Source organism: Candoia aspera, chromosome 1 (genome assembly GCF_035149785.1).
Source record: "Candoia aspera isolate rCanAsp1 chromosome 1, rCanAsp1.hap2, whole genome shotgun sequence".
Taxonomy (NCBI): domain Eukaryota; kingdom Metazoa; phylum Chordata; class Lepidosauria; order Squamata; family Boidae; genus Candoia; species Candoia aspera.
Window position 1 is genome coordinate 228711009 of NC_086153.1, and position 25201 is coordinate 228736209.

Below are 25201 nucleotides of genomic sequence, written 5' to 3' on the forward strand. Positions count from 1 at the left end.
ATTATAGTTCACCGTGTGGGTTAAACCCAGGCAACTGAATTAATGTACTAATCCCTGGTTCAGTTAATTGTTTGTAACTTGTAGCTCTAGAACCATGTCCTTCGTTGTCTTATCTTTATTTGGTAAAGAAAGGTAAGAAATTATGTCGTGTTTAGTATTTCTCTCCAAGTGATGGCATAAACTAAAATAAGTGCAAAGGAAATGTTTATATCCCATCTTCTGTTTTCTCTGTTAAACATTAACAGGAAATGCATTAAGCAGCACAGAGTCAGTGTCAGCCAAGTATGTCTATAATATACGGTTAGACCTTTAGAGTTGGTTTAATAGTCTCCCTGTTTCCTGGAAATGCTACTAAGGGAGCACTGATTCAGGATCTCTATGAAAAAACTTATCTGCACCCTTTACCCAAGAACAATTCTCAGGATCTTTTGCAAAAAGCATGAAAGCTACACTGATGCAAGATTCATGGTTCTAGAGCTGATATATACAGTGTACGTTTTGGTTACAGTTTGCTTTAAAATTTGCTTTAAACTTATTATTGTGTTGGAAACTACTATGAGAGCCCTATGCAGGATTTATAAAAAAACTTTCACATAGATACGGGCAAGTTTTTTTTAAAAAAGCATGCTCTGCTGAAGCCTACAATACTTAACTCTGTCTGTATCAAATGTACTGCCTTTGTGTCAAACACTGGGAATAACTGACAAAGCGCAGATCAAGATATATAGTTGACTGCTCCAATAAAGAATGACTTCCATTAGGCGCTGTAGGGCCACCACTACTCCTACTTGGTGCCCAGATAAAATGTGCACTCTTTCCCTTTCCTATGCAGAAATCTCACTATAGTTTTGTTAAACTATATTCCTCAAAACTGGAATTCCTCAATTTGTAAAGAACTCTAGATATATTAAGCCAGGGCTGCTATGAAAAGGGTGATTATATATTCCTGGAAGAACGTACTTGTGCCAGACACTAAAAGCTTTATGCTGTGCAAAGAGATGCCCAGAGTCACTCTGTATGAGATGGGTGGTCATATAAATGTGAGCAATAAGTGAATGAATGAAAGAATGAATGAATGAAAAGCTTACCCAATGAAATTTATCAACTCTGTCTTTGAATTATTTCTATCTTGAAGGAGAGGAAAGGCTAGACAACATGGTTCCATAGAGTCTAGCTTCAGTTCATTGTTAAGAACTGAATCATCTTTGATGATACTGGAAAAAGTATAATTGAATAGTCTGGTATTTTTATTATTTTTCTTCCTTTTTAGTTTTACTTTTTTTGGAACCATTTTTTCCTTTATTTTAAATTAGGCTTTTCAAAAAGCATATAATTATACAGTAGTTTTAGGATTTTTTGTAAAGTATATAGTTTTGTACATAATATACTGTATAGTTAATATACACAAGCGTTATTAACCACTATGGATTTTTTTTCAAGAAAATTTAATTGTAGTATTTTAAACACTTTTCAAAAAATGATTATACTTGGGACATCAGAGATTAAAGGGGAAGGATTGTCACATAAAATGATGTTGTAGAGGGGAAGTTTGGTGTTTATAAACCTTACATGGGTATAAGCTTAAACAGCCTAAGCTTGAGATATATGGACAGGATCATGATATCAGATGCATATTTGGAACCCTAATGAAAAATAGGAAAGCAGGTGCATCTTTGTGATATCAAATTGATGAACCCACAATACATGTACAGTATTATGTACAAAGCCATAGTGAGACTATGGGTAAAGGCATGCATTTCATCTGTTAATAAGAAAAGGCACTCACCAAGACCCAAAGCCAATCTTGACCTTGCTTCCTATGTTGATTAGCAAGCATAATATTTGTGTAAAATATGTCTCATTTAATTCAATAGGGCTTACATTCAGGTAAGCATATATAGGATTATAGTTGAAGGCAACTGTACTTGCCTATATATGACTCTATATATACACACAATATACAGCAAATCTGTGCTCAGTAATCCTTTCCATTGCTGTCTCTTTCCCCTACACAGCCCACCCCAACTATGGAATATCCTGGCTGAGACACCTCATGATTCTGTCTTCATGATTCTTCCATATAGCTATTGTCTGATGTCTTTAATCTTCTCTATATTTCTGCTGCTATATTGTGCATAAGAGGTTTTTATATTTGTGATATTTATAAATCATTGTGTTGTTGTGATAGCCTCCATTGCTTTTAGATGACTGTTTCTTTTCTGACTGGATTTCTTTTGTCTTTTAATGTTATGGCATGGAAGAATCATATGAGGCTAATAACATTTAAGAATAAGATCAAACACAGAAGTGTATTAACAGAGATTCAGGATGTGGAAAATGTGCTCAACAGAGTTTATCTTCCAGATCCAACAAGTAAACTCCTTAAGTCAAAATGGGCTTTTGTGTTGTGCCAAAGCAAATGTCAGTTTATTTTATTGCATTTGTGCTCTGCCACAATCAATTTGACTCTCAGAGGTTTCCTCCAAAGGAAATCACATCTTGCTTTGGGCTCAGTTAACCAGCTAGATGTGTTGTTTGTTTTTACTGTGCAGGGAGGAATTCATAACTGTGAACAGTTTTGAGAAAATAGCTAAAAGGTGTGGTGCTTTATAACTTTATATTTTGATATCTTGTTTTTTATAAGTAGGCTTCAGGTAAACTACCATCCAGATGATAAATCATTATACAGATGGTGAAAATAAAGCTGCCTATCCAAAGCCATTATATGAATCAAAGCTAATGACTTTGACATTGGAGCTACTTTTGGTTCAAACTCTAAAATTCAAGCCCCAGCCCTAAATTAGACACTTCATTTTATAAGGAAAAAAGTGGGTTGTTCATTGAAGTCTCCTTGTCCAACATAAAGATCTGATTAGCTGATTCTAATGCTTTGAGGAGACGAGCATTTACAAGGTAACCATTACTTTAATTTTCCTGTAAGCATGAAAGCATCAACTCTCTGTTGACACAGCAAATCCTGTCTCTGTATGTGTGCATGAATATCTGCATAGGCTATATCCTGAAACTTTGGCATAATTAAGGATAAACTCCATGGTATACAGACTCCAAGTTAAATATTTTCAGAGGCGTACAGGCATTGTACATCCCTCAATAAGCCTCTCACAGCAGACTCAAACCCTATTTTCAGAATAACATGAATCCTTTTAGCAGGCAGTTCCTTGTTTCCTCACTATTTTATGTGATTCCCAGGAAAACATGTATTCTACTGATATACAACAGGGAAAACACACCCACACAATCATACCATGAAAGACAATGATGTTAAAAAATTTAAGTTATTGGATAAAACAATTTGCCCAGAAGGTATTCCCTGGCAAAATGCCTTCAGAGTTTCTCTCTCATCCTCTTTAGGATACAATTCTTCTGTGTTGTCATCCATTGGCTGCCCAGGATTTCTCAGTGCATTATTTTCTACTACTGTTGCAGAAGATGGTGGTGAAGCTAAGCTGTTAGATTATAAAATCACAGCTGTTCATTCTAGCTATCTCTTCTGTGTCTCTGGTTTTCTTACTGGGCTACAACTAGCTTTCTTGGGAGTATAGCGTGAACCAAGAAAAGGATGGCACGACCAGACTTCATAGAAAAAATGTTTTTGTGATTAACTTCACAGCATGCAGAACATGGCCTACACTTGCTCTTGTGATCTGCCAGAAATCTAATATGCTTCATAGTGAGTCTCATCAAACCCAGTTGCTACAAATGTTATCTCTGGGGACCAAGTTAACGACCGTAACACTGTCAGGCTGGAAGCAGATGGAGAAAGAAGCCACAGAAAGTATTTGATGGGACAGGTAATCCCACAGATATGTATAGTTTAAGATGTCTCAGCAGGAGAAACATTACCGCAGAGGCAGAACTACGGTTCAAACGCACAACGTAAAAGCAGCAAGCAATAAGCTTTCCAGAGACCAAAGTTCAAGATAGGCCAAAAAGCCTGTGGGACAGAACTAGGAGAAGGCTCATGATCATCGCAGCTTAGGGGCATTCTGCAGAGAAGAAAAGATGGGCGAGAAGAAATCTTAAATGGAGAAAGAGATAATGCCTTAGTGATAGAGTGTCCCAGATGTCTGTTAAAGACACTCTAGAGAACTAAGTAAGAAAAGGAGAATGGACAAATAAACGTTACTTTGAAGGGCTGAACAGAATGAAATATAGCTGGAGACAAAAGAATGCAAAGGAAAGTCCCAGGATTTCATAAGCAAGTTGTGTAAAAGAGCGTTATAATGACTAAGGAAGAACAAGTAAGTAGTGAAAGAAACAGATAATTAAGTCTGAGCACAAACAATTAGCACTGAGACGTATAAAAGCTTGCAGAGGAATAGGCAACATTCCCAGCTTCCAGAAACTACATCAGCACCCATTGAAGGAAGAGCTACAAAGACAACAGCTGTCCCTGCCAGCTCTCTTTACAGGTTCAGACAGATGAAGACTTGCCCAGGTAGAATGCCTCTGTTCAAAGATGATACAATCTACTTCCCAAGTGTAAAAAGAATACTGCCCTGGAGTAATAAGGCGGTCCACCTTGTTGTTTGCACATCCAAACATTGAGGTAGAGTTGGTATTCTAATAGGGCGGATCAGCTGCAATATACTGCAGGTCTTACTAAATTATGGCTTGGTATTATGAGATGGGGAATGGAACTTGTCCTGGGAGCATGTATTACTGAAGTAGTAACTGGAAGGGGGAGAGGTGATGGGAGATTGCAACTGGTGCAGATAAATGAGGGCAGATTGATTGTTGGCTGGTTGGCTGGCTGCCCTCCCTTTCAGAAAAGGAAGTCAAGATGATGGTGAAGGTTAAGCCCTTTAACCTAAAGTCTTGCTTTTTAATACCAGGTCAGTTGCTGACAAAACATCTATCCAGGATTTAATTCTGGATGAAAATACTGATCTTGCAGAGATCTGGCTGAGAGAAGAGGAGGAATTAGTTTCTTTCAGCTCTGGCCGCGATGCAGCAGCCTAGGGCTGGAGAGACATGGCAACAGGAACTCCATCCCACAAAGAGCAGCTCCATCTGCCAATTTAGAATGTTTGCTGCTCTGTCTGAATGGCCAGGACAGGGTAGGAATACTGTCAGTGTCCTGGCCACTCTGTAACGCAACAGTCTCTCTTCCCGAGCTAGTCAGAGATCTCTGATGTGGTTAGACTTGGAGACTGAGGTGAATCCTGTTTTTGAGGGGTTGCCATTTCCCCAAAGAGCAGTTCGGGAGTACTCCTCGATTCTCGGCTATCACTAGATTTGCAGGTGATGGTGATGGCAAGAAGCACATTTGCACAACTATGGCTAGTGCGTGCCAGCTGTGATTATTCTTGAAATAGTTCATTTTGCAATGGCTATCCATACCATCTTTGCTAGTGCAACATGCTGTACATGCAACTGGTGCAAGATGTTGTATCTAGGCAGCTGAGTACAGGGTACAGGACCATATGAACCCTGTTCTGAAAGATCTGCAGTAGCTTCCAATTGCTTATTAGACATAATTTGGGTCCTGATTTGACCTTTAAAGCCCTAAATAGTGTAGATCTGACTTTCAGAGGAACCACGTCCCTTGCTATAAACCGGTCCAGTTACTTAGATCAGCAAGAGAGGCCTTTTTGAAGATGCCTCATATCTGGCATATGGGAGCATATCTTCTCCTGTGTGGTCCCAAGCTAAGGAGGTACACTTAGTTTCCACTGTCCTGGTGTTTAGAAAAATGGCAAAAATGCACCTTTCTCCATCAAGCTTTTAACCTATTTTTCTTATTTTAATTCAATTGTTTTTATTAAGTTTTATAATTTGTCTTTTAAATTCGTGTTAGGAGGACATAAATGGGAGTAATGAGGAATGCATGCAACCCATGAACTGTCCACCCCTTGGCTTAACAGAAGGCATACAATCTTTCCTAAAGTTTGTGAAATTTTGTTGGACATGGCAAAGGTGGCATAAGACAGCAAAATAGAGAAAAAGGCAACAGATCCTTTTTGTAGGTGAGCTGATGGTTGTGTACCTTGCACAGATAAGAAAATGTATCAATGATCACACTGCTGTGGAAAGGAAGGCCTCCGGTTGAAACTTTTATTATGAATTTTATTCATGCTTTGTCTGATTCACAGAATTTTACAGCAGTCCAGACATCACCATCTTCTGTTTGGAATCCTCCATTGTTTGTCCACCGCTGCTGCTTCTTTTTTTTTTTAACATAGTAGAGGGAATCTATTAAGAAGGGAAAGATGGAATTGCTGCAATTTGATTGATAGCACTTGGGATCTTCAGCCTGGAGGTACCCAGTGTATAAAATGAAGAGCTGTTCCTCACAAAGAGATGACCTGTGCTTCCCAGTGGAAATGTAAGACGATTGCAAAAAGTTTTAAAATACTCAGATGCACCATTTTCTTACAATGAATATAGAATGTAGATGAAGTGGGTGCCTTTATAAATACAGGATGGAGATTTTCATGGCTAAATAATGTCTTCAAAGATGTCAACACTGTGACTCTGCATGAAAAACAATGTAATATTTATCACTTGCATTTTCTTGGTGTTGCCTGTGGAAACTTTGCCTGCATAATTCTGATCTTATTTGATGCAGCTGAGCTGTGGTGCTCCCCATCATGCTAAAAAGCTCATTTATCTGCAGTAGTGCTCCTCCATTGGCCACATCTATGAAAAGCAACCATGTATAGAGAGCACACTGTCAGGACTGCTGACAGGAGTATTCCCAAAATACATATGCAGAATCTTTTAGATTTGAAACAGAAGAACTTCCAGAGGCTTGAGATGCCTCCAGTATAGCAGAAATAATTTCAACAATTCATCCATTCTGATGTGCGTAGAAGTGTGTCTGTAAAACAAATGGCATTAATGCTACCTAAAAAAACAATATTCTGGATGTTTTTCCAGATACTTTATAGAAATGGCATGATCAGATCACCCTTTTTCTTCAGGATTTTCACCGTCCTATATGCAAGCAACAAAATAGTGCATTTTTTCCAAGAAAGAAACTAGCAGTATAACCAAGATCACTCAGTAAACATCTAGCAAAGATGGTGGTGCTACGCTATTTCTTTGCTAGACATTTATAGTATCTTAAAGTGTCATCCAATCATCCTTGTGTCAACATAACAGTAATGAAGACAGATTTCACATGGCCACAGTGATGATTGGCTACTGTACATCCTTAGTGAGGAAACAGCATTAGCTATGAATTCCATCCTGACTTTCTTCTCCTCTTCCAGCTATAGAATAAATTCTGTGTATTTCTGGAGATGTGAGGATTCTGTCCTTTTCAACAACAAATTATTCCACTGTATTTTCACAATAGCCCTACAAGACACACAATTGTGTGAAGTTTGTATAGATACGTGTATATGCATATATTTACATCTATTAATAATTACTGGAAGTTAGATTTCATAGAAGACAATACAATTAGTGTATCATACAAATAGATTACTAAACTAATTTGTACACCACCCCAGAACATCCCAAGCCAGTTATAATAATTCCTCTTCAATTAATTTAGCCCAATTTACTTTCCACATTATGGTCTGATTTAAAATAAAATTTCATTTCAATTAATAATTATTTTTCAATCATACTTGCTATGCTTTCATTTTAAACAAAATGAAAGCATAGCAAATATAATCCTCAAGTATAATCCTCAAAATAGGATTTATACAATTCATTTAGATGTATGGGAGCTCTGACTACAAGATGAAATGATCAGATGATGCTCCTTAATTTTCCTGTCTTAACGTGCTGCTGACTTTCTTCTACTACCATGTTGCACAAACTGCTATAGGAAAAGGAAATCACAGAACTTGTTAATGTTTTTTTCCCACAACAGCAGCCATTTCTTTTTCCATGTTACAATGAAACAGACATGATGGATATTGGCATGATCTAATATTTCCCTACCCAAGAGCACATTATATCCTTCAGGTTTTGCAGTGTTGGATACTGGCAACCTTCCACTCATGTGAGCTGTGATGGTTCAGTATAAAATAGGGAAGGAGAGACATTTATAACTAACTGATAGGGTTTTGAAATGAAACTACCCCTGTTCCCAGGCCATGTCACTGTGCCCTGTAATTTTTTCTCCATTCTGACTCTGATACTACAAGTGAAGCTGGGGAAACAAATCTTCCATTTGACAAGAAGCCTTTGAAGTATGCAGATCTCATCATTCCAGTCTTTCCAGTGATCTCAGTTAGACCTCATTCTCTACTTTATAGTCAAACATTTGGTTTGGCCTTGAGCAGACCTGGGCTATCTTGGACAGGCCTGAACAGAATGGTGAGCTAGGAAGCAGTGGCACAGAAGCCCTGAAACACAGCGCCCCCCCAAGTAATAATGGTCTTCATATTAACTACTAGCATGGGAATATATGCTACCTGTACCCCCCTGCTTGCCTTCTAGGAAAAAAATGGTTTAAAAGGGTACCAGACTTTGAGAAGTGGCTTAAGATTAAGTCACAGTCTCTGAAAAATGTCTGTTATAAACTCCTGAGTATCTTTTAAGCTTTCCATGTTGAGAACTCATAAAGTCTATCTTGATTGATTAAGGAGGTTTAGAAAGGAGAGAAAGCAAGTAAAAAATAACTATAAAATATCTTGATGGGTATTTGATTTGCTTCAAAGTCCTTACACACTACAGATAATCTTTTACAAATGGTTTTCCAAATGCATAAAAAATAAAGCCTCTTTCTTCTGGTTGCAAGTGATTTTCCAATTAAAGTTTCAATTCGTGATCCATAATGCCTTCAAAACTGTGTGAAGGAAACAGGAAAACTTCACGGGAACAGCACGAAGATCAGGTGGTGAATATCTCTGCATTCATTCATTTGATACAGCTGGGCTAAATAAAATCACTTGGAAGCCAAAGCTTCTTGGGCTGCATATACAGCTCAGGATCAGGCCTGCAAAGAGGAAAGTCTCTCAAGAATTACTCTAAAGAAAGTGATCATTGATTAAATTAAGAATGGATATATTCTTCTTTTGATGGTTTACACTGTTGAATTCCACAAGTAAGTTCCTAATAACTACCAGATATTATTCCTCTATCTACAGGTATAAACGTGACAGATATCCTTTTAAACTGCTTATTAAGGATTTTGACATTGATAGTTGATAATACAGCAGGTCTCCCCAGAATACTACTGCAGATGAGTCTGAAAGTTATGTCAGACAACAAGTACTCTAATTCTATACATATCTTAATGTATGGTTTTATATAGATACTAAATGTTCAGACTTGGGCAGGTGAAAATGTCGTTTTTTCCCTTCTCAGCAAAACAGTATCGATTAAATGCAGTTGTGCCTTTCCAAATGAACCAGTGGATACTAGAAGAGAAGGGGAGGTGGTATTTGCCTTTTCTTCCCTCTTCCCAGCAGCTCCCTGGGACCCCCAGAAGATATGCTCCTGAAAGAATCTCCAGAATAGCACGGAAGACAGTAGGAGCGCATACAGGAGAATCACATCCCTCTCTTCCTTTAGCAGAATCTTCCATTGGCTCAATTTTTTTTCAGTTAATGGGATTTTCCCTCTCATGAAAAGGACCAAAGGATATAAACTTATTATAAACACGATTTCTTATTAAAGATTCTAACTACACAAAAGGTAATCATATAAAAACTGAACCAACACAAGGGCCCAAAAGGATGACAGCAAATGCTGACATTTAAGAATTTAAAATAAATGACATTTCAGATTATAAAAGATTGCAGGATAGGTTTTAAAATAATTATATGAACCACCAGTGGACTAAGGCAGAAATTCAATGATCTGTAGGGTATACCAGGCACAGTGGGCCTCTCCCCACCTCCATTAATCGCACAGGCTGTAGCGACTTCTTCTTTCTGCCATGTCCCTCCCCAGCCCATGAGTCATACAGGCTTAAGTCATCCTCAGCTATGCTAGTGATAAAGTACTAGTTCTTCCCTCACTTTGTCACTGCCCAAAGGTAACCAGCCTCAAGGTGTATAACATCTGTTAGGCTTTTGTATCTTGGAGGGAAGTCAAATGACTTGAAACAGAAACAACAGAATCAGGATAGGGAGTGGCAATGGGGGCTGCAAATCTCACGCTGGTAGAGTTTTCTGCCAGTTCAAAGATGAGCGAAGAGTTCCGTAACTCAGTAGTTGTGAAAGGTGACTAAGTACCGTAGTGCTATAGCTAGGAAAGGCCTCATAATGCAGCACAGCATATTTGCTTGCAGAGTGGGATCTCCAACCGCAGAACCCATTTCTGCACAATGCTGCAGGCGTAAGTAGAGCCCTCTGGGGCCCAAGGCCAACTTCTCAAAGCCCCCCCCCCCATGAGAGGTGCCAGAACCCCCCAAGGCTCTGGCAACTGAGGGAGGGTGGGTGGGAAAAAAAAGAGAATAGTCACACAACAGCTTCTGTCCTGCTGCCACAGAGGTTCATGACACAAGAAAGAGTGCTGCCAGCAGCAGGTGCTAGGGAACAGGCCAGGGCCTTGGAAGCGCCACCTCCACCATTTGGACTGGCCTCTCCTCACCCCACTTGCAGCTCTCACCGCTTGGAGAAGGAAGAAAAGGCTGGTAGCAGCCCTAGTCAGGTGCTGATGGGGACAGCTGCTCTCCTTGGAGTGGAGGAGGAGGTCTAGCTGCCATATCAATGGCTCTTTCCTCCCCCCACCCTTCCTGCCTTTTGTACCTCTCCTGTGCTACAGCTGCTGCTGCTACTGCTGTGCGGGCCCTGCATGTGTTGAAGGTGTAGGGCAAGGAGCGGCAGGACCCCGTGCCTTTCAGCTCCTAGGTGGCCTCCTCCCTGGCCTTGACTACTCATATGCCCCTAGTGCAGGAGGCACAAAGAAAGGTTTGGGGTATGGACTCAGTGAGACAGGATCACAGTCCTCCCATTCTCTTAACATATTCTTAGATGAGGAGAAAAACTATACTAGGCGGCAATATTTTTAAAAAATAAACTTTATTTTAAAAGCTGAACAACCACCACCTACCTGCCCGCCCCCTCAGAAGGAAGAAAAGAATGCCTTCCATACCTTCTGTCTTATCAGCATGAGCCCAGCCTAGCATGAGCACAGAAGTGATTATTCTGCTGTCATAGGTTCTCCCGTTTTTGTCCCCTTTGGATTTCTCTGTATCTGATAGGCGTTTTGCCCTCAAGTAAACTAATTTCACTGTGAAGTACATTTAAAGTATCAATTCTTGCTCAAACAGGAGACACATTTGCATTTTACCATTTCAAAAGTGCAGATGGTAAAACGATATACTGCTAAAACTCTTGTGTCTGTTTGATACTTTGTAACTTTTAACTGGGTGAAACAGTACACTGTAGGGCAACCATTTTTGAACCAAGGTACCGCAAATGGACTAACTTACAGAATGCATCCAAAATCCAGGACCCATGACTCCTGTGGTATAGAAATTTGGCAAATTTTATATAACATTTTATGACATAAAAATTATCATAAAACATTTTATGAAGTAATACAAAATGTCATAAAACATTTCCTATGGTAAACTCCTGACGTTTGACTGGGCTATACAGTTCAACATTGGCTACTTTCAAGGAGATACATCTCTCCCTAAATTTTAAGAACTTTTCCAGTACATTAGAAGCTCTGCCATTGTTGAAGGCATTGAGGAATCTGGTAAGGAAATATCTCTGAAATGATGACCCAACGGGTCAAGAGTTGTCTAGTACAACATAAATATGAAATGCTGCATTAAGCTGCTGAGTTTTCTAGGAAAGATAAACTAAAGCTGGTAACTGACCAGTGATGAATCTTCTGCAGCATGGGAAAGGGCATCTTCTAAACTTAGTTCTCCCTTCTTCCCATCCTTTTCGACAGGCCTACAGTAAACAAAAGCATATTCCAGTAAATATTAAAACCGAAACAAGGATATAATTGACTTTCTTTTTTTATAAAGACATTTTATTTTCAAAATGTTCATGCCTACTGTCAATAAGACATAATTTAAAAATCCATATGTCTAGCATAATAAAGTAGATCCATGGAGTATGCACCTTTAGTTATCTAAGAAACATTTATAGTTGCATGTAAGATCTGAAACTCAGTCAAAACTATGAACAAAATTACAGAAAGGAAAAAAAGAGTAATATAAAAAATTATTTATGTAATGAACACGAACTCATTTTAAAATAAAGTAATTGTCCAAATAATTACTTTTTTTAAAATCAGGACACTGGAAAATAGGATAATTCTAGTAATTATAGAAGAGAGAATCTAAGTCTTTCTTTCCATTCGAAAACAGTAGCATAGACTAGATCAGATTGAATAGATCTCCCTTCTATCTATTCAAGGGAATGGATATCAGGCTAGAACCTGGTTTAAACAGACTGTATTTCAGCTTTGTTTGCCAAGTTTTTTCAGACTGGAGGAAAAAGATCCGCAAGAATGGACTGAAGAAAGTCAATTATTTTGCTGCATTTTCAAAACCCACATTGTGTGTGTGTTTTAACTTTTGGGAACAATAATGGCTCCAAATGTATAGTATAGGAGGGTTACATTTATTGGGGATAGATAGAAAATCTGTGGTATGATTTGTAAAAAATGCTATGTACTATAATTTTAAAATCTTATTACTAATTATGAAAAAGCAGCTTATTACAGTGCAACTTACATCTAGGAAACTTACCTTATCTCACCTTCTGTCTCTAACTTGAAGTCCAGGTCCGTAGTCCTAGCTACTTTGTGCTGTGAAGTCTCCTCTGAGATTTTTCTCTTCCTTAGTAATTCAAGCTGGGTGAAAAACAAACTTCAGCAGGTTAAAAAAACACAGACTCCTTATAGTAGCTTGTAAGAGAGTAGGCATTTCCCATGTGGTATATGATATTGCTCCTGTGGTCTTGTTTTCATCCCCGTTGCCCACTCTTCTTCTTTTACTTCCCTATATTTGCCCCCTCAATCCCACCCTACCAACGCCCTTTTTTTTTGAACTGTAGAGTCTTCCCTAGTGACTATCATTGATCTTACTAAGAAAGGACAAGTTAAGCTTTAAAAATGTATTATTGGGTCTTCTATTTCAATTGTGTGTTGCCTATAAAAGACTAATTTTTTCTTGCTGGTACTTCTATCCAGCCTTAATCAAATGAACGTAAGCTGCTTACAAGTCCTATAACATAACATTGTTATGGTATTAGTAAAAAAGCCAGTATAATTTATAACAGTTGAAATACAAAAATAAATGCAATATAAGTCTCCACACATCTATGCCGATCACCCAGACATACTAATGATTTTCCTCTGCGGCTTAGTTCTCAAAGGTTAGTGGAACAATGAAGGTTTTACAGGTTTCCAAAATGTAAGGAGGGAGGCAGCTGCTCTCAATTTAAGGGACAAGATATTCCATAAGAGGGGAGCCCAACAGACGTTGTGTCAGCCCTTTGAGGCAGACCCAGTCAGGAAATAGATTCCACAAGAATGCAGGAATTCTACTTTGTTCATATAGGCTACAGTAATAGGATCTTTAAAGTCTGTGTTTTCTTTCCCTCTTATGCCCCAAGGAGTTAAGGTAGGATCAGTTTGAGCTTCTTGTCAATGTTTTCTTTGTTTCCTGGACTTAAAACACATTTTCATAACTATTGCTGCATAGTTTCTCCAAGGTTATCTCTGACTCTCCACACATTGTTCACATCTAAGTGCCCCCCCAGCACTTCATGTGGGGGTGAAATGAATGACATTTCTCCAAAGATTGATTGATCTGTCTGTCTTTCTATCATCAATTTGCTCAACTCCATAGCAACTCTATGTACAGTGTACAACACTTAAAATGATATGAAAATAAAATAATACAAAAGAATGAACAATCATACCCAGACCAAGCAATAAAACATACAATGTAACTTAAATATTCCCATAAGAGGCCTGCCAGCCATCCAAGCCCATGTTTTTAAAGACTATTTGCACAAAGGTCATCTGATTAGGTGATAAGGGCATGGGAGGATATTGCCAGTGTCTTCTGTTCCAGGAATGGCCTCAATTGGCCAATGGTGTTGCTTCCCTGAGGTCACTCTTGCTGTTCATGGTCTTCCAACACAATCTGATTCTACAGACTCTGCCTGTTATTCCTCCAGCCAACAAAAGCCTTGCCTGATCCAATTCCAGGCCAGAACTGTTCTTCCTTCCTCCATCTTCCCAATCATGTCCTTATCCTATGATCCTTTTGCACACACTATTCCTTCCTCTTAGTTATCACCATTCACACCAAACTTCTCTAACCAAAAAAAATCTGTAAATTAATAATAATATATATATATAGGCTCACTTTCCCTGCCTGGGTTAAAACACCTTCCCACTCACTGGTGCCATCAAGCCATGTTAAGTTTCACATTAATCCCCAACAATTCTACCCAAGAGCTTCTCATTCTGCTACTTCCATCAAGCTGGAATAATTAGAGCAGCTGCATCCATTCTTCTGGTCCACCCTACAGTCCCAAAGGCAAAGGACCTCCAAGAATAAAGAGAGAGAACTTCCTCTCATGGACTACTTACTGTTGTGAGGCGTTCTAGTGCAGCAAAACGTTCCTCCCATGTTGCTGTGGATTTCTCAAATGCTTCGTGCCTTTTCAACAGTTTCTCTACGCCTTCCACAGTTTGCCCATAATCACCGCTGAACAGATAGGGTTCCTGGGCAATGAGCCAAGCCTCAGCCACTGAAGCATCTCTGGAAAACTGGCACACCTCTAGCACTGTTGCAGGGAAAACACAAGCAAACAAGCAAGCAAGCAAAAGGGAGTATTACATACATGCAGGGCCTTCAGATAAAGGAGAAGACAAATCCCCCTTACCTGGAACCATTAAAGGACCTGAACTTTCATTTCTATAGGGAGAGAATTCTACTTGCATAGAACAGTTTATAGCCAGTACAAAGAGATAAACCACTCTGTGCAGGACTCACACAAGCGAAGCCAGTCCCAGCGTCTGTCCCACTTTTCCATCATATCCCTCCTCTTCTCTGTCAGCTGTAGCAACTTCTCTTTTATCTAAAAAGAAAAGGAGGAAAATTATGCATTTTTGTATTCTGGAAGTCTGATTGACAGACTCTGCTTTCTACATTTCATCTTACTCGCTTACATTTAATTTTGCTTCTCCTTTTGAAAAAGAAAAGCCCCATTTCGTTAATTCATGACAATGTTATAAGAACACTTAAGTCCACTGCATTTTACCTGGCAGAGGATTGTGCCCAGATAGTGTGAAATACATCAGAGACTAATTCAGTTGTTACATTATACAGCCATTGTGTGGAATCTTTTTCCTGTGATACTCAGATCAATTAAAGTACAAGGTATGATCAAAAGCATGAACAAAAAAGAGTAAAAAACTAAGGTGTAAACTGTGTTATCAGCAGCAACCCTATTTTTGGAAAGCCCGCTGCTCCATTTAAGCTCCCTTTAAGAGACAAAGTAAGAATACTGAACTTTCTCATCTGTTCAAGCCTTTCTGCAATGCCTTCCAAATACTTTCTCACTGAGCAGCCTTATTTCCACTCTCAGGGCTGGCTGAGAGAATAACATGTGGAGGGAAGCCTGCCCATTTGCATCCTCTAAATTATATCCTCCAAAGTGGACAATCTGATGTCTAAACTTAGACTTGGTTCCATGCTCCCTCATGAGTCTGAGTTTCAGGTATGTAGCACAAGAGAGCTACCCCTTTTTCCATCCTTAAGGTGAATTTGGAGCTCAACCAGCATTGCTAGCGTTTATCACTAACAAATCAAAACATATGCCTCTCTTTTAGCTAGCAACTAAGGCCATACAAGAGTACCACCTTGATTTTTTCCCCCTGTAACATCATCTCTAAATTGGAGCATTCTCAATATCAATTTAAAGTTACTGGGAAAGGCTAGTAAGAATTTTCTTAAACTAAGCAGATAATATAATAAAACATGATTTGGGGAAAGTGAAATTAATGCTATCAAAGTTCTTATTACAACTACATGAGAGGAACCAAATGGGGGAGCATGAGAGCTGAGGAAAACTCAAATTCATTTCAATTTATTCTCATCACATGAGCTCCTTTTCCCATGGCTCAGCTGCTCTCCATCCATCCTAGCCAGCAGAAAATTGGCTGTCCCCATGGCCAATCTCTATCCTGCCTCTATAGCCACTGCTCTGGCTTGATGATGTCCTGATTTAGTGTGTGCAAGTTGTATTAAGCAAAGCTATTCCTTAAAGACTCTGGCTTTGCTGACTTCCCCCTTTCTCAGTGTCACCAGCTGGTGGGAAACCAATTACATCAGTGGATGGTCATAACTGATGGCACAGATTTAGCAATGTATCAAAACCTCCCAATCTGGTAGAAGCTCTGCAGGGCTGATCAGAGGGGTAGGGGGACAAGTAGCAAAGCCTATCCTGCTTTACAGAGCAGCTCCCACCACACAGATCACCTCTGACCACCCAGTATCTGATTTGCAGGATGACTGGGCTGCCTAGTCCCCCAATGCACAGATCAACACAAAATCTGCACTCCAAACAACTGCCAGACAGCTGATTGTCAGGGTAAGGAAGGGAGGCTGCCAATTAAGCAGAAGAGCTGACTCTCTCAAAACCCACTGAAAGACTGCTCCTTTTTACTGTGCAGATCCCTCTCCTTGCTGATAAGCTGCATGGCGACTGGTTGTAGTATAGCAGCCAGTAGCCATTTTCTGCTGTCCCCCCCTGAAAACAAACAGGTGAGTCCAGAGGAGAGTGTCCTAGATACCAGCGGAGTGGGCAAGCACAGCACCAGCCCAGAGAAATCAATAGGTGATAGGTTCATCCCATTCCTTGTGAGTCAACTAACTTGGAAACAAAGCTTAGTGGAATTAAAATGCTAGGGCCCAACACTCTTTTGAGCAATGGAGAAAACATCATAATAAATATAAATACATCAATGAGCCCTGCCAAATATCTGGGATTTGCTCAACCATGTATAGTGCGAATGGCATGTGAATTTGCACCATAATCTGATACAACTCCACCTATCCTTTCTGTGAACAGAGTTCTGAATGGAACATGATTGCTAAATATGTGATTGGAAGACAAGAACTGCACAGGCATAAAACTGAGAATCAAGAATAAGGAAAGAATTATCTCATTTCCAGCAAGCAAGCAATAGGCATATTCAGAACAAAACTTATGCTTAAATCTCTTGCAAAGCCTGTTACAGAGAACACTCACCTCAGCTGCAGCATGGTGCTTGCGCTGCAGTAATGCTTTTCCAAGATCAATGCAAGCAGTGAAACTTTTATCCCTAGTGGCTACCTCAGACTTTATGTCCTGATGGTATTTCATCAACAGTTCCACAGATGATACATCCCTTAAATTAAGAACAAACAATTCTTAATGGGGAAACACGCAATGCATAATGCATTCTGAAATCCTTGCAACATCTTGGATTTGAGAAGTGACTTCCAGCCAGACTGTCTTGCAGTTGCAGTGTGCAACACACTTGAGTGTATAATCTGAGAAGTATTCTTGAGGGTCCCACCGACCTATCAGATTTTTCCAGGGACTGGGCAAAAAGGGAACAAAAGAAGCGGCTCACCTGGGCTTCTCCTGGGTGTCAATCTGCCGGATCACGCTCTCCATCCAGGACATGAGGTCCCGGACCAAACTGAAGAAGCGGAACTTCTCAGCTGTATCAACTAATTGAGCCCGCCGCCCCTCGCAAGCCTCCAACAAGGCCTTCCAAGCTTTCACCACCTCCTGTTCTTGCTTCTGGATGGCCATGGCCTTTTCTCCAGCATAGGCTGCCAGCAGGCGTGCTGCCACCTCCTGAAAACGTTGAACCTGCCAGAATGGAGAACACTTTTTATTAAGGCTAGGAATCGCAGGGACGTATACCCTGTAACAAGCTAAGGCTGGGAATCCAATTTTCTCAAGCCCAGTTTCCTGACGTTAAGATGGGAACACATCGGGCCTTTTTCACTGGATAATGAAAAATTTGAAAAAAATCTGATGTGGGTTCCATAATTCTGCTGATCAAGGAGAGTAATTTCCTTTGGTATTGGTTTCAAAAGCCTCTGGCAAAATCTAACTTCATATGCTAGAAGACTTTCCAAAGGGGCAAGTAGTCTCAGGTTGAGTAAATCCACACAGACTGTTCCTTCTGTTTAATTTGCCTTCTGGTTAGATCTCACATACTCACAGTAAATTAGTCACATCACCCCAGTTATAAAATGAGAGAGCAGGCTGCCAGACTGTTCCACATGTTTTTAAGAAGCTAAGAGGTTACCTGCACTCCCAACAGGTGAATATCTCGCTCAGAGGCTTTGTGCATCCTGTGGAAGGACTCTGCTGTGTTGATATCTCGGCCTAACTCCTCAGGCAGCTCCTTGTGCTTCTCTTCAATAAGAACCTGGATCTCACTACCATCATAAAAGAACTTGTGCAGGTCATAGGAGGCTGTCAACAACTGCATTCTGGTGTCAATTAACTCTAGCAGGTCAGCCCAGCTTTCATTCAGACCATCCCTCCACTCAGCAATCGTGGCAGCTTCTGGGTGGATATCAATCAGCTGATCAGTTCTGTGAGTGACGTTGTTCACCCACTCCTGCCCCACGTTTCCTGTTTCCCGGGCGAAGTCACGGAACTTTTCCCGCAGCAGCTAGTCAAGAACCAAAACCAGAATGAACATGACCATCCTAAGTCTTAAAATACTTTCAATACCTTTCACCCTTGAACCAAACAATTTGGTATAACTTTTGCCTTTGGCTTTTTCAGATATTAGAGCTACTTTTAACCCCAAATTTAAACATGGGAGTCACTTTAAAATGCTGCTCCCACTTCTTCTTGGTAAGGATTGGCTATTTTCTTTTTACATAACTTTATTAGGCAACACTGAAATAGTATACATGTAACCATGCCCACAGCAGGCAGGGTTATTCATAAATGAGGCACTGTGCTGCCCAAGGTATATCACCCTTTTGGCATAATCAAACTCTTTCCAGGGCTTTAGTATAAACATTTCAATTGCTATCAAAGGGTACTTCAATATCATGTACATTTTAGCACAGTGGCTTCAATATTGTAGCCCTCTTCATTTTCTCTGACCCTTCCATAGCGCACCAAATCCACGACATCCAGTCAGTAGGCATCTCAGGCTCTATATTCACTTTTCCTTATTAAATGTTTGGCCACTGAATAGGGAATACCCCTTTGGCAGTGAGTTATAAGGTTCATAAAGCTAACACAAGGACAAATGTCAGCACAGGATCTTTTTAAGCAAAAGCAGCTTTATAGACTTCTCAAAGGTAAACAAAGTACCACCATGAAGATACTTGGGTAAGTCTTGTGCAAACAGTAAGAAAAAAGAACTCAATTTTATTTTGGTGCATCACAGTGGATCCACTCCTTGTGAATAGCTATTTCACAAGACCTGGGAGAGGTAGTTTGGAAAACTTCACAATGAAGATGCAGTGAATAAAAAAAGGCCTTGTTATTCCATAGAGGATTTATAGAGGTTTGGCCTGCAGAAATTATTGCTGAGGCTAATTATCTAACTCTCATCAGGGAAGGCTCAGGCAATGATTTAATACCTCCTGAATTAATTAGGAATAACTGGTGGGCACCTATCTTGGTTTTGTTGTTTACATCTAGAAACAAGTATTGTTGCACCTCTAGGGATTGCGGGTTTACAATTATAGTCCTCATTTTCAAAATAAGGGAGGAGAGACACCCCAACAGAAGTCTTTTAAAATCTGCTGTACTAACAAAAAAGGGAAGTAATCACGAGTGTATTCTAGCCCTATAATTGTTTAATTTCTGCATAAATAACTGGGCAGTTACCTAACACATTTGGACTTTCATCCTTCCAAATTAAGAGGCATTTGTTTGTTTCTCTATTATATGTAGATGATGTGGTCTTATGATCCAGGACTCCTTTACTGTAGGTCCCAGAAGAGTGCTGAGGGCCGTTATGTCATTCTACAAGGAGGATAAACTGGAATTCAACTATTAAAAGACTAAAACCATGAGTTTTTCCAGGAGAGCCAAGAGTCATGCATATTGACAAACACTCAATTGAGCAGATAACTTTCTTTAAATATTTGGGGGTGGTTTTTTGTATTTCCAGTAAGTAGGAGGTATTATCCTCCTATACTGCCCAACCCAAAGTGCTCAAAGGAGTACTTCTGCCATCTGTCAATTCTTGCAAGCAAAAGAGGTGGTTCTATACTTGCTGCCCTCAAATTACTTAAAGCAAGAACACTGGCACAGATGCCCTATGGTGCACAGCTAGGTCCATACTCAGGCTTGGACCAGCTGGAGCAAGTCCAATTTAAATTTTAAACTAAATTTTTTAAGCCTGACATTCAAGGTCTCCTGCTGTCTCACAAATGCTAGTCTGTGGCTACAAGCTGGCGGGGTGGAAGTGGACCCTAAAGGACAACTGTCTATACTAAATCACCAGCCACATCTTTTTTTCCTCAAGGTCAAGACCCTCCATCTTTGGAGGATGGATTCCAATCTGCTTGAAATCAATTCCTGGTGGTGAAATTACATAGGTTCTCTAGGGCTCTCTCCCTCCTATTTGCTGTCCCTGGAAATTGATCGGGCCATTTCTGTGCTAAAGCAGCAAATATTGCACACAGAGCACCAGAATGATCTAAGTAGGGTTCCAAATCTCCTTACTATTGACAGCCTCAGATAAATAGTGTATCTGTGTGGGATATCTTAAGCAATTAAAAGTGTCCAAACATAGAAGGGCCTTTACTCTTGCAAGGTACAATGCCCTCTCTTCAGCTGTTTTGGAGCAGAGATCCCATACCTGGAATATTTATGCCTTTGCAAGCAGGAGAATTTAAGTCTATTGAACATGTTCTTCATCATATACTTCATCAGATCTCTCTTTCAATATATATATATTTACACACATACTATACATTATATATCTGAAATGCTCTTATCTCGTTCTACTCAAAAAAGGTTTCCAGGTCATACAGTTTGGACCTATGTCTGCTTATTACCCTCAGACTATAATCCTTTTGTAATATACTGTATAAAGTTAATACGTTTTGTGCTGGAGCATGGAGCTGCCAGGAACTATTAATAAGAGCCAACAAGAGATGGGAGATAAATAGATCAGAGGAAGACAATATCCATACTTACACTTTCACAACTCTGTGCCACTAAGTCATCTAGGTTTTAATTTCTGTTGCTGATTTGCCCACCCCTACTTCCATCACTGCTGCCTATGCCTAAAGACCACTGGTTAAACCATGATTATTATAGTTGCCTCTTACAACCCCACTAAGTGCTGATCAAGTTACCAATGCAATGCTTACTGGATCCTATAGGCAGATACTTAATATGATTTTACCTTTGCACATATGTGTATATGATTTTAAGATATTCCATAACCTTCTGGGTCTGTCCCTTACTTAGCCATGACCCACAGACCATGTCATCAGGAAACAGTAACGCCAAACCTACCAACGTTTCTTCTATGCAATTATTAAAGCTAATGGAACCATTTTCTTTGTGACTCATACTCCTATCTCCTGTCTCTTTTATTTTCTTCGAAGAGAAGAAGCGTAATGAATATAAAGAAATAGTGGTGGTACTACATGTGTGACTCATTTATAGGTTTCAGAGTATCAGCAGAAGTCTAGTACCATAAATTAGCTCTGCCTAGAATTTATAACAGGCACTCCTCTTTCTAACAAAAAATGGGGTTCTGTAATGTCTTCAAGATCTATAAAATCGTTATGACAAAAAGGGTTTGCTGTTTACTTCATCAGATGTCAGAACTCTTCCTTGCTTTTGCTTCAAAAGACATCAGTCCTTCTAGAAACCGCTTGTGATCTTTACTTTCCCCAAGAGTAATATATACATTTCCAACTACTAAAATATAGCTGAATTTTAATGCACCTGTCAGCAATTTTCTGTCAAGCTATTGCAGGACATTGTGTAGAGCCAAGCTGCACCACTTGTAACCTATGGTCTACACCTCAAAATAAAAGAAGACGAAGTAACATGGCCACAGTGGACTGGCTAATGGACATTCTCACGGTGCTTGCTCACAGTGGCATGGTCGAGGTCTTGCCCCATCTCTGGGGATGATGCGATTAAATCTCTCTCTGCAATCCACTGCTCCAGATCATCGACTTCTCGCTTCAGTTTGAACAGGTGATATGCAAGTTCTACTTTACGTCTGCGTTCCTCAGCCAGGTCTTTCAACCCTGCATATTGCTTATCTACTTGCCCCTGCAATCGGATGATATCTTCTCTGAAAAATCACAAAGAGAAAGTTTTGGAGACAAGTCACCTTCTAAGGAAAGGCAGCACAGCCCAATAATATGCAATGGCTTGGATTCTCCTGGCTACTATATCCCAAAGGTTTTAGAGCTACTTTTATCAAATGTACTTACCCTTCTGGGTGGCCAGCAGATAGCAGTTTCTGAGCCCGACTAGCCAGCTGCTTGATGTTTTTTCCATATTCTTCAATGGATCGCTGCTGACGAAGGTGTCTCTTCAGCATCACAATGCCACTCTCTTCATCCTGAGATAGTAAATAACTGAATCTATTGAGAAAATCTTCAGAGTGAAGAAAATCCTGGGCCCATTCCAAGTAGCAACAAGGCCAAGAAAGACTGATCCCCTTTCCACATGGCCCCCATCAAGAGGCTTAGGTTACATAGGCTAAAACAGTCTTATAGCAGATCTTCCTTTTCTCATTGACAAAAACTCCCGGCTCACAAGATTTCTCCCCTACTTCTTGCAACCAAGGTCCTCTAACATTTTTTACACCCTCTCATTGGCCAGCTGGAAAGAATGCTGCCCTGTTCCATGGGACAATGGGACACAGCAGTGCATGAACCAACTTGACAGTGCAGAACTGCTGCTGAGGATGTAAGAGATGAAGCCAGGAGATGTGTGGAAAGTGCCCAAAAGGTACATAATTTATCAATTTACCTGGAAGTAAGCTTCAGTGGACTTGCTTCTAAATCAGGTTTAATAGTATAAGATAATTCATGAAAATTCTACTCCTTCTTCCCCAAAATTGTATGCATTCCTGATGCTACTTAGGTGTCCTAAGAGTCAGGAATCATGCTGAGATGAGGAGTAGGTCTCTAGTGTTTATTACTGCTACATAAAACAGAATCCTAACAAACTGAAGAAGCGTGAGAAAAACCCAGACAGATAAACCCCAAAAGCTAAGGCAGGTCTGATCTGTGTCTCTTTGAATGGCTGCTTAATTCCTCAGTACTACGCATGCGTTTTCCCTCCTGGATAGAGGCCCCTTCCAGCTCACCATCAGTACTCATGACATTAGGTAAGTAATTCTTATCACAAACAAAGGATAGGTTATGCACAGAAAAATGGAAACAGTGCTGTTGAAAACATTCCATCACCTCCATTCTGAAGGAAGATGGGGCATTTCCTGTCACTACTAGGTTATGGTGCTCTACCTTCTTTTGCATGGGGAATCCATGGACTCTCGATACCAGCACGTGGCTATTCAAATATATTTTTCAATACTGTGTGTATGAGAAAGAGGAGAAGAAACAAAATTTTCTTTCTCTTTCACACATGGCTCTTTTTAAAACTGCTGCCTGGGATTTGAAACAGCTTCTTATAAACTATCATACAATATAGACACCTGCATAGATGCACACCGAAGGACATACAATATCATACTGGATTCCAGTCATGTTTCTTTTGCCATTAGTGAGATAAAAGGATGAGAGAAAGGATAACTAATGAAACTGTCTCTTCATCTTTGTTCCCCTGGAGCTTTTCCCAATTAAAAAAAAGAGCTCCAATAGAATAAGATATGCAGCTCTTAACCGTTCCCAGGGATGAACCGGTCTACTTCTCAACCAACACTGCTAGGATGTCCATTTTTCTAGAAAGCTAATACCTTGGGAATAGTCTTCCACCTGGCAAGTGCTACTTCATTAGCAAGGGAGGTGCTCTTACCTTGGGCTTCTCATCTGTTCCTATATAAAGCTCCTGTTCACTTATCCAGGCCTCTGCTTCCCCAGCATCTAAATAGTATCGCTGAGCCTCACTGGCTTCTTCTAGGCGCTGCAACCTCTTCAAGGTTTCCTCCTGTAAGGTGCTCCAGGAAACCTTCAAATGCTTGAGACGTTCTTCAGTGTCTCTGAAGTCCCCATCCCCATCAGCTCTGGCCAACATGCTCTCCCCTCTATCAAGGACTTCCTCGATGCGTGGGGCATGACCAGTAATTTCTTTCTGCAGGGTCTAAGCAAAGAGCAGAACATTTTTAAAGAGCTGAATGAGTAAGATCAGAAGCGAGCTATATTATTAAGCTATATTATGAGACTCCTGATGGAGAATGAAGAAAGATGGCAAGTTTCTAGGCCTTAGAGGTTGTGCACCTCATATCTGACATGTTTGCAGCTGCTATTTGATGCTGTCAGCTTAAGGAAAAACATGAGTTTAACCCCGTTACATATAAGAACAATTTAAAACTGCCTCATAATATCAGGCTCGCTTTGCACACCTGCCATGAAACTATTGCTACACGCATCAGCCAAGGTGAGAGCAAACCCATGTCAGCTTTTGCAGCTTTGCAGACAGAGAGGATCGTTAATCACATTCCTTCACAAGCCATTGGAGCTAAGGACAGGCTGATAAGACACCTGGACTCTAATTAAGTCTAAGGAACTAGGAGTGGGGAGATCAGAAGTGAGAACGGGCTTGTTTGTGAGACAGGGAGGGTAGACTATGTCAGAGGGAATGATTTAATTTGAATGCTTTGGCGCCAAAATGTTATTCAGAGCTTTGCAACTGTCCTGTGTAATTGGATTTTAATAAATGAATGCTTTAAGCTTCCTAATGGACTGTCTGGAGAATTTTGCAAGTTAAGATCCTGGTACTGGGGCCGTCACACACACATGGACTGAAGATGAGATGAAGATAAATATGGCACACAGCAATGTAAAAATGCTAGGAGGTGTTTAGATCACAGTTAGTTGCGTATGGAGAAAGACCTTTAGACAGAAAGCTTTGCTCCCCTGTTCATTAACAATTACCATACAGACAGAAGTATGTTTTCGAATGTTCATAGCTGTAACAAAAGTTCAGTTGCTCTGTTAAAAAGTGGAATTAAGTGAGAAAAACATGCAGAGATGATGGCTCACCTGGTTTTTCTTTGTAAGTAGCTGGACTGACAAAAGATTTGTGCCATGGTCAGTGGACTGAGCAAGAGGGAGTCGTTCTTGTACCCAAAGCTGCATTACAGA

The 25201-nt window shown here is 40.1% G+C and overlaps 1 protein-coding gene across 7 annotated transcripts in view; it reads right to left on the bottom strand.

Annotated features, from left to right (window-relative positions):
- The window catches only part of SPTB (spectrin beta, erythrocytic), a 225100-nt gene that overhangs the window by 114437 nt on the left and 85462 nt on the right, over window positions 1-25201 (bottom strand). For 4 of the 7 annotated variants that reach the window (XR_010066841.1, XM_063288976.1, XM_063288978.1 and 1 more), the window contains 11 exons: window positions 25100-25189; window positions 23913-24197; window positions 22361-22491; window positions 22014-22218; window positions 18226-18597; window positions 17536-17780; window positions 17169-17307; window positions 14909-14993; window positions 14503-14699; window positions 12647-12750; window positions 11762-11840 (listed from right to left, as the gene is read on the bottom strand). Coding sequence is in view for 6 of the 7 variants with exons in the window: in XM_063288976.1 (XP_063145046.1) it covers window positions 11762-11840; window positions 12647-12750; window positions 14503-14699; window positions 14909-14993; window positions 17169-17307; window positions 17536-17780; window positions 18226-18597; window positions 22014-22218; window positions 22361-22491; window positions 23913-24197; window positions 25100-25189 (1932 nt within the window). In the remaining variant the exon portion in view is untranslated. Of the gene's footprint in view, window positions 1-6064; window positions 8921-11761; window positions 11841-12646; window positions 12751-14502; window positions 14700-14908; window positions 14994-17168; window positions 17308-17535; window positions 17781-18225; window positions 18598-22013; window positions 22219-22360; window positions 22492-23912; window positions 24198-25099; window positions 25190-25201 lie in introns of those variants that run through there. The other 3 variants (XM_063288979.1, XM_063288980.1, XM_063288981.1) reach the window with 3 other exon arrangements.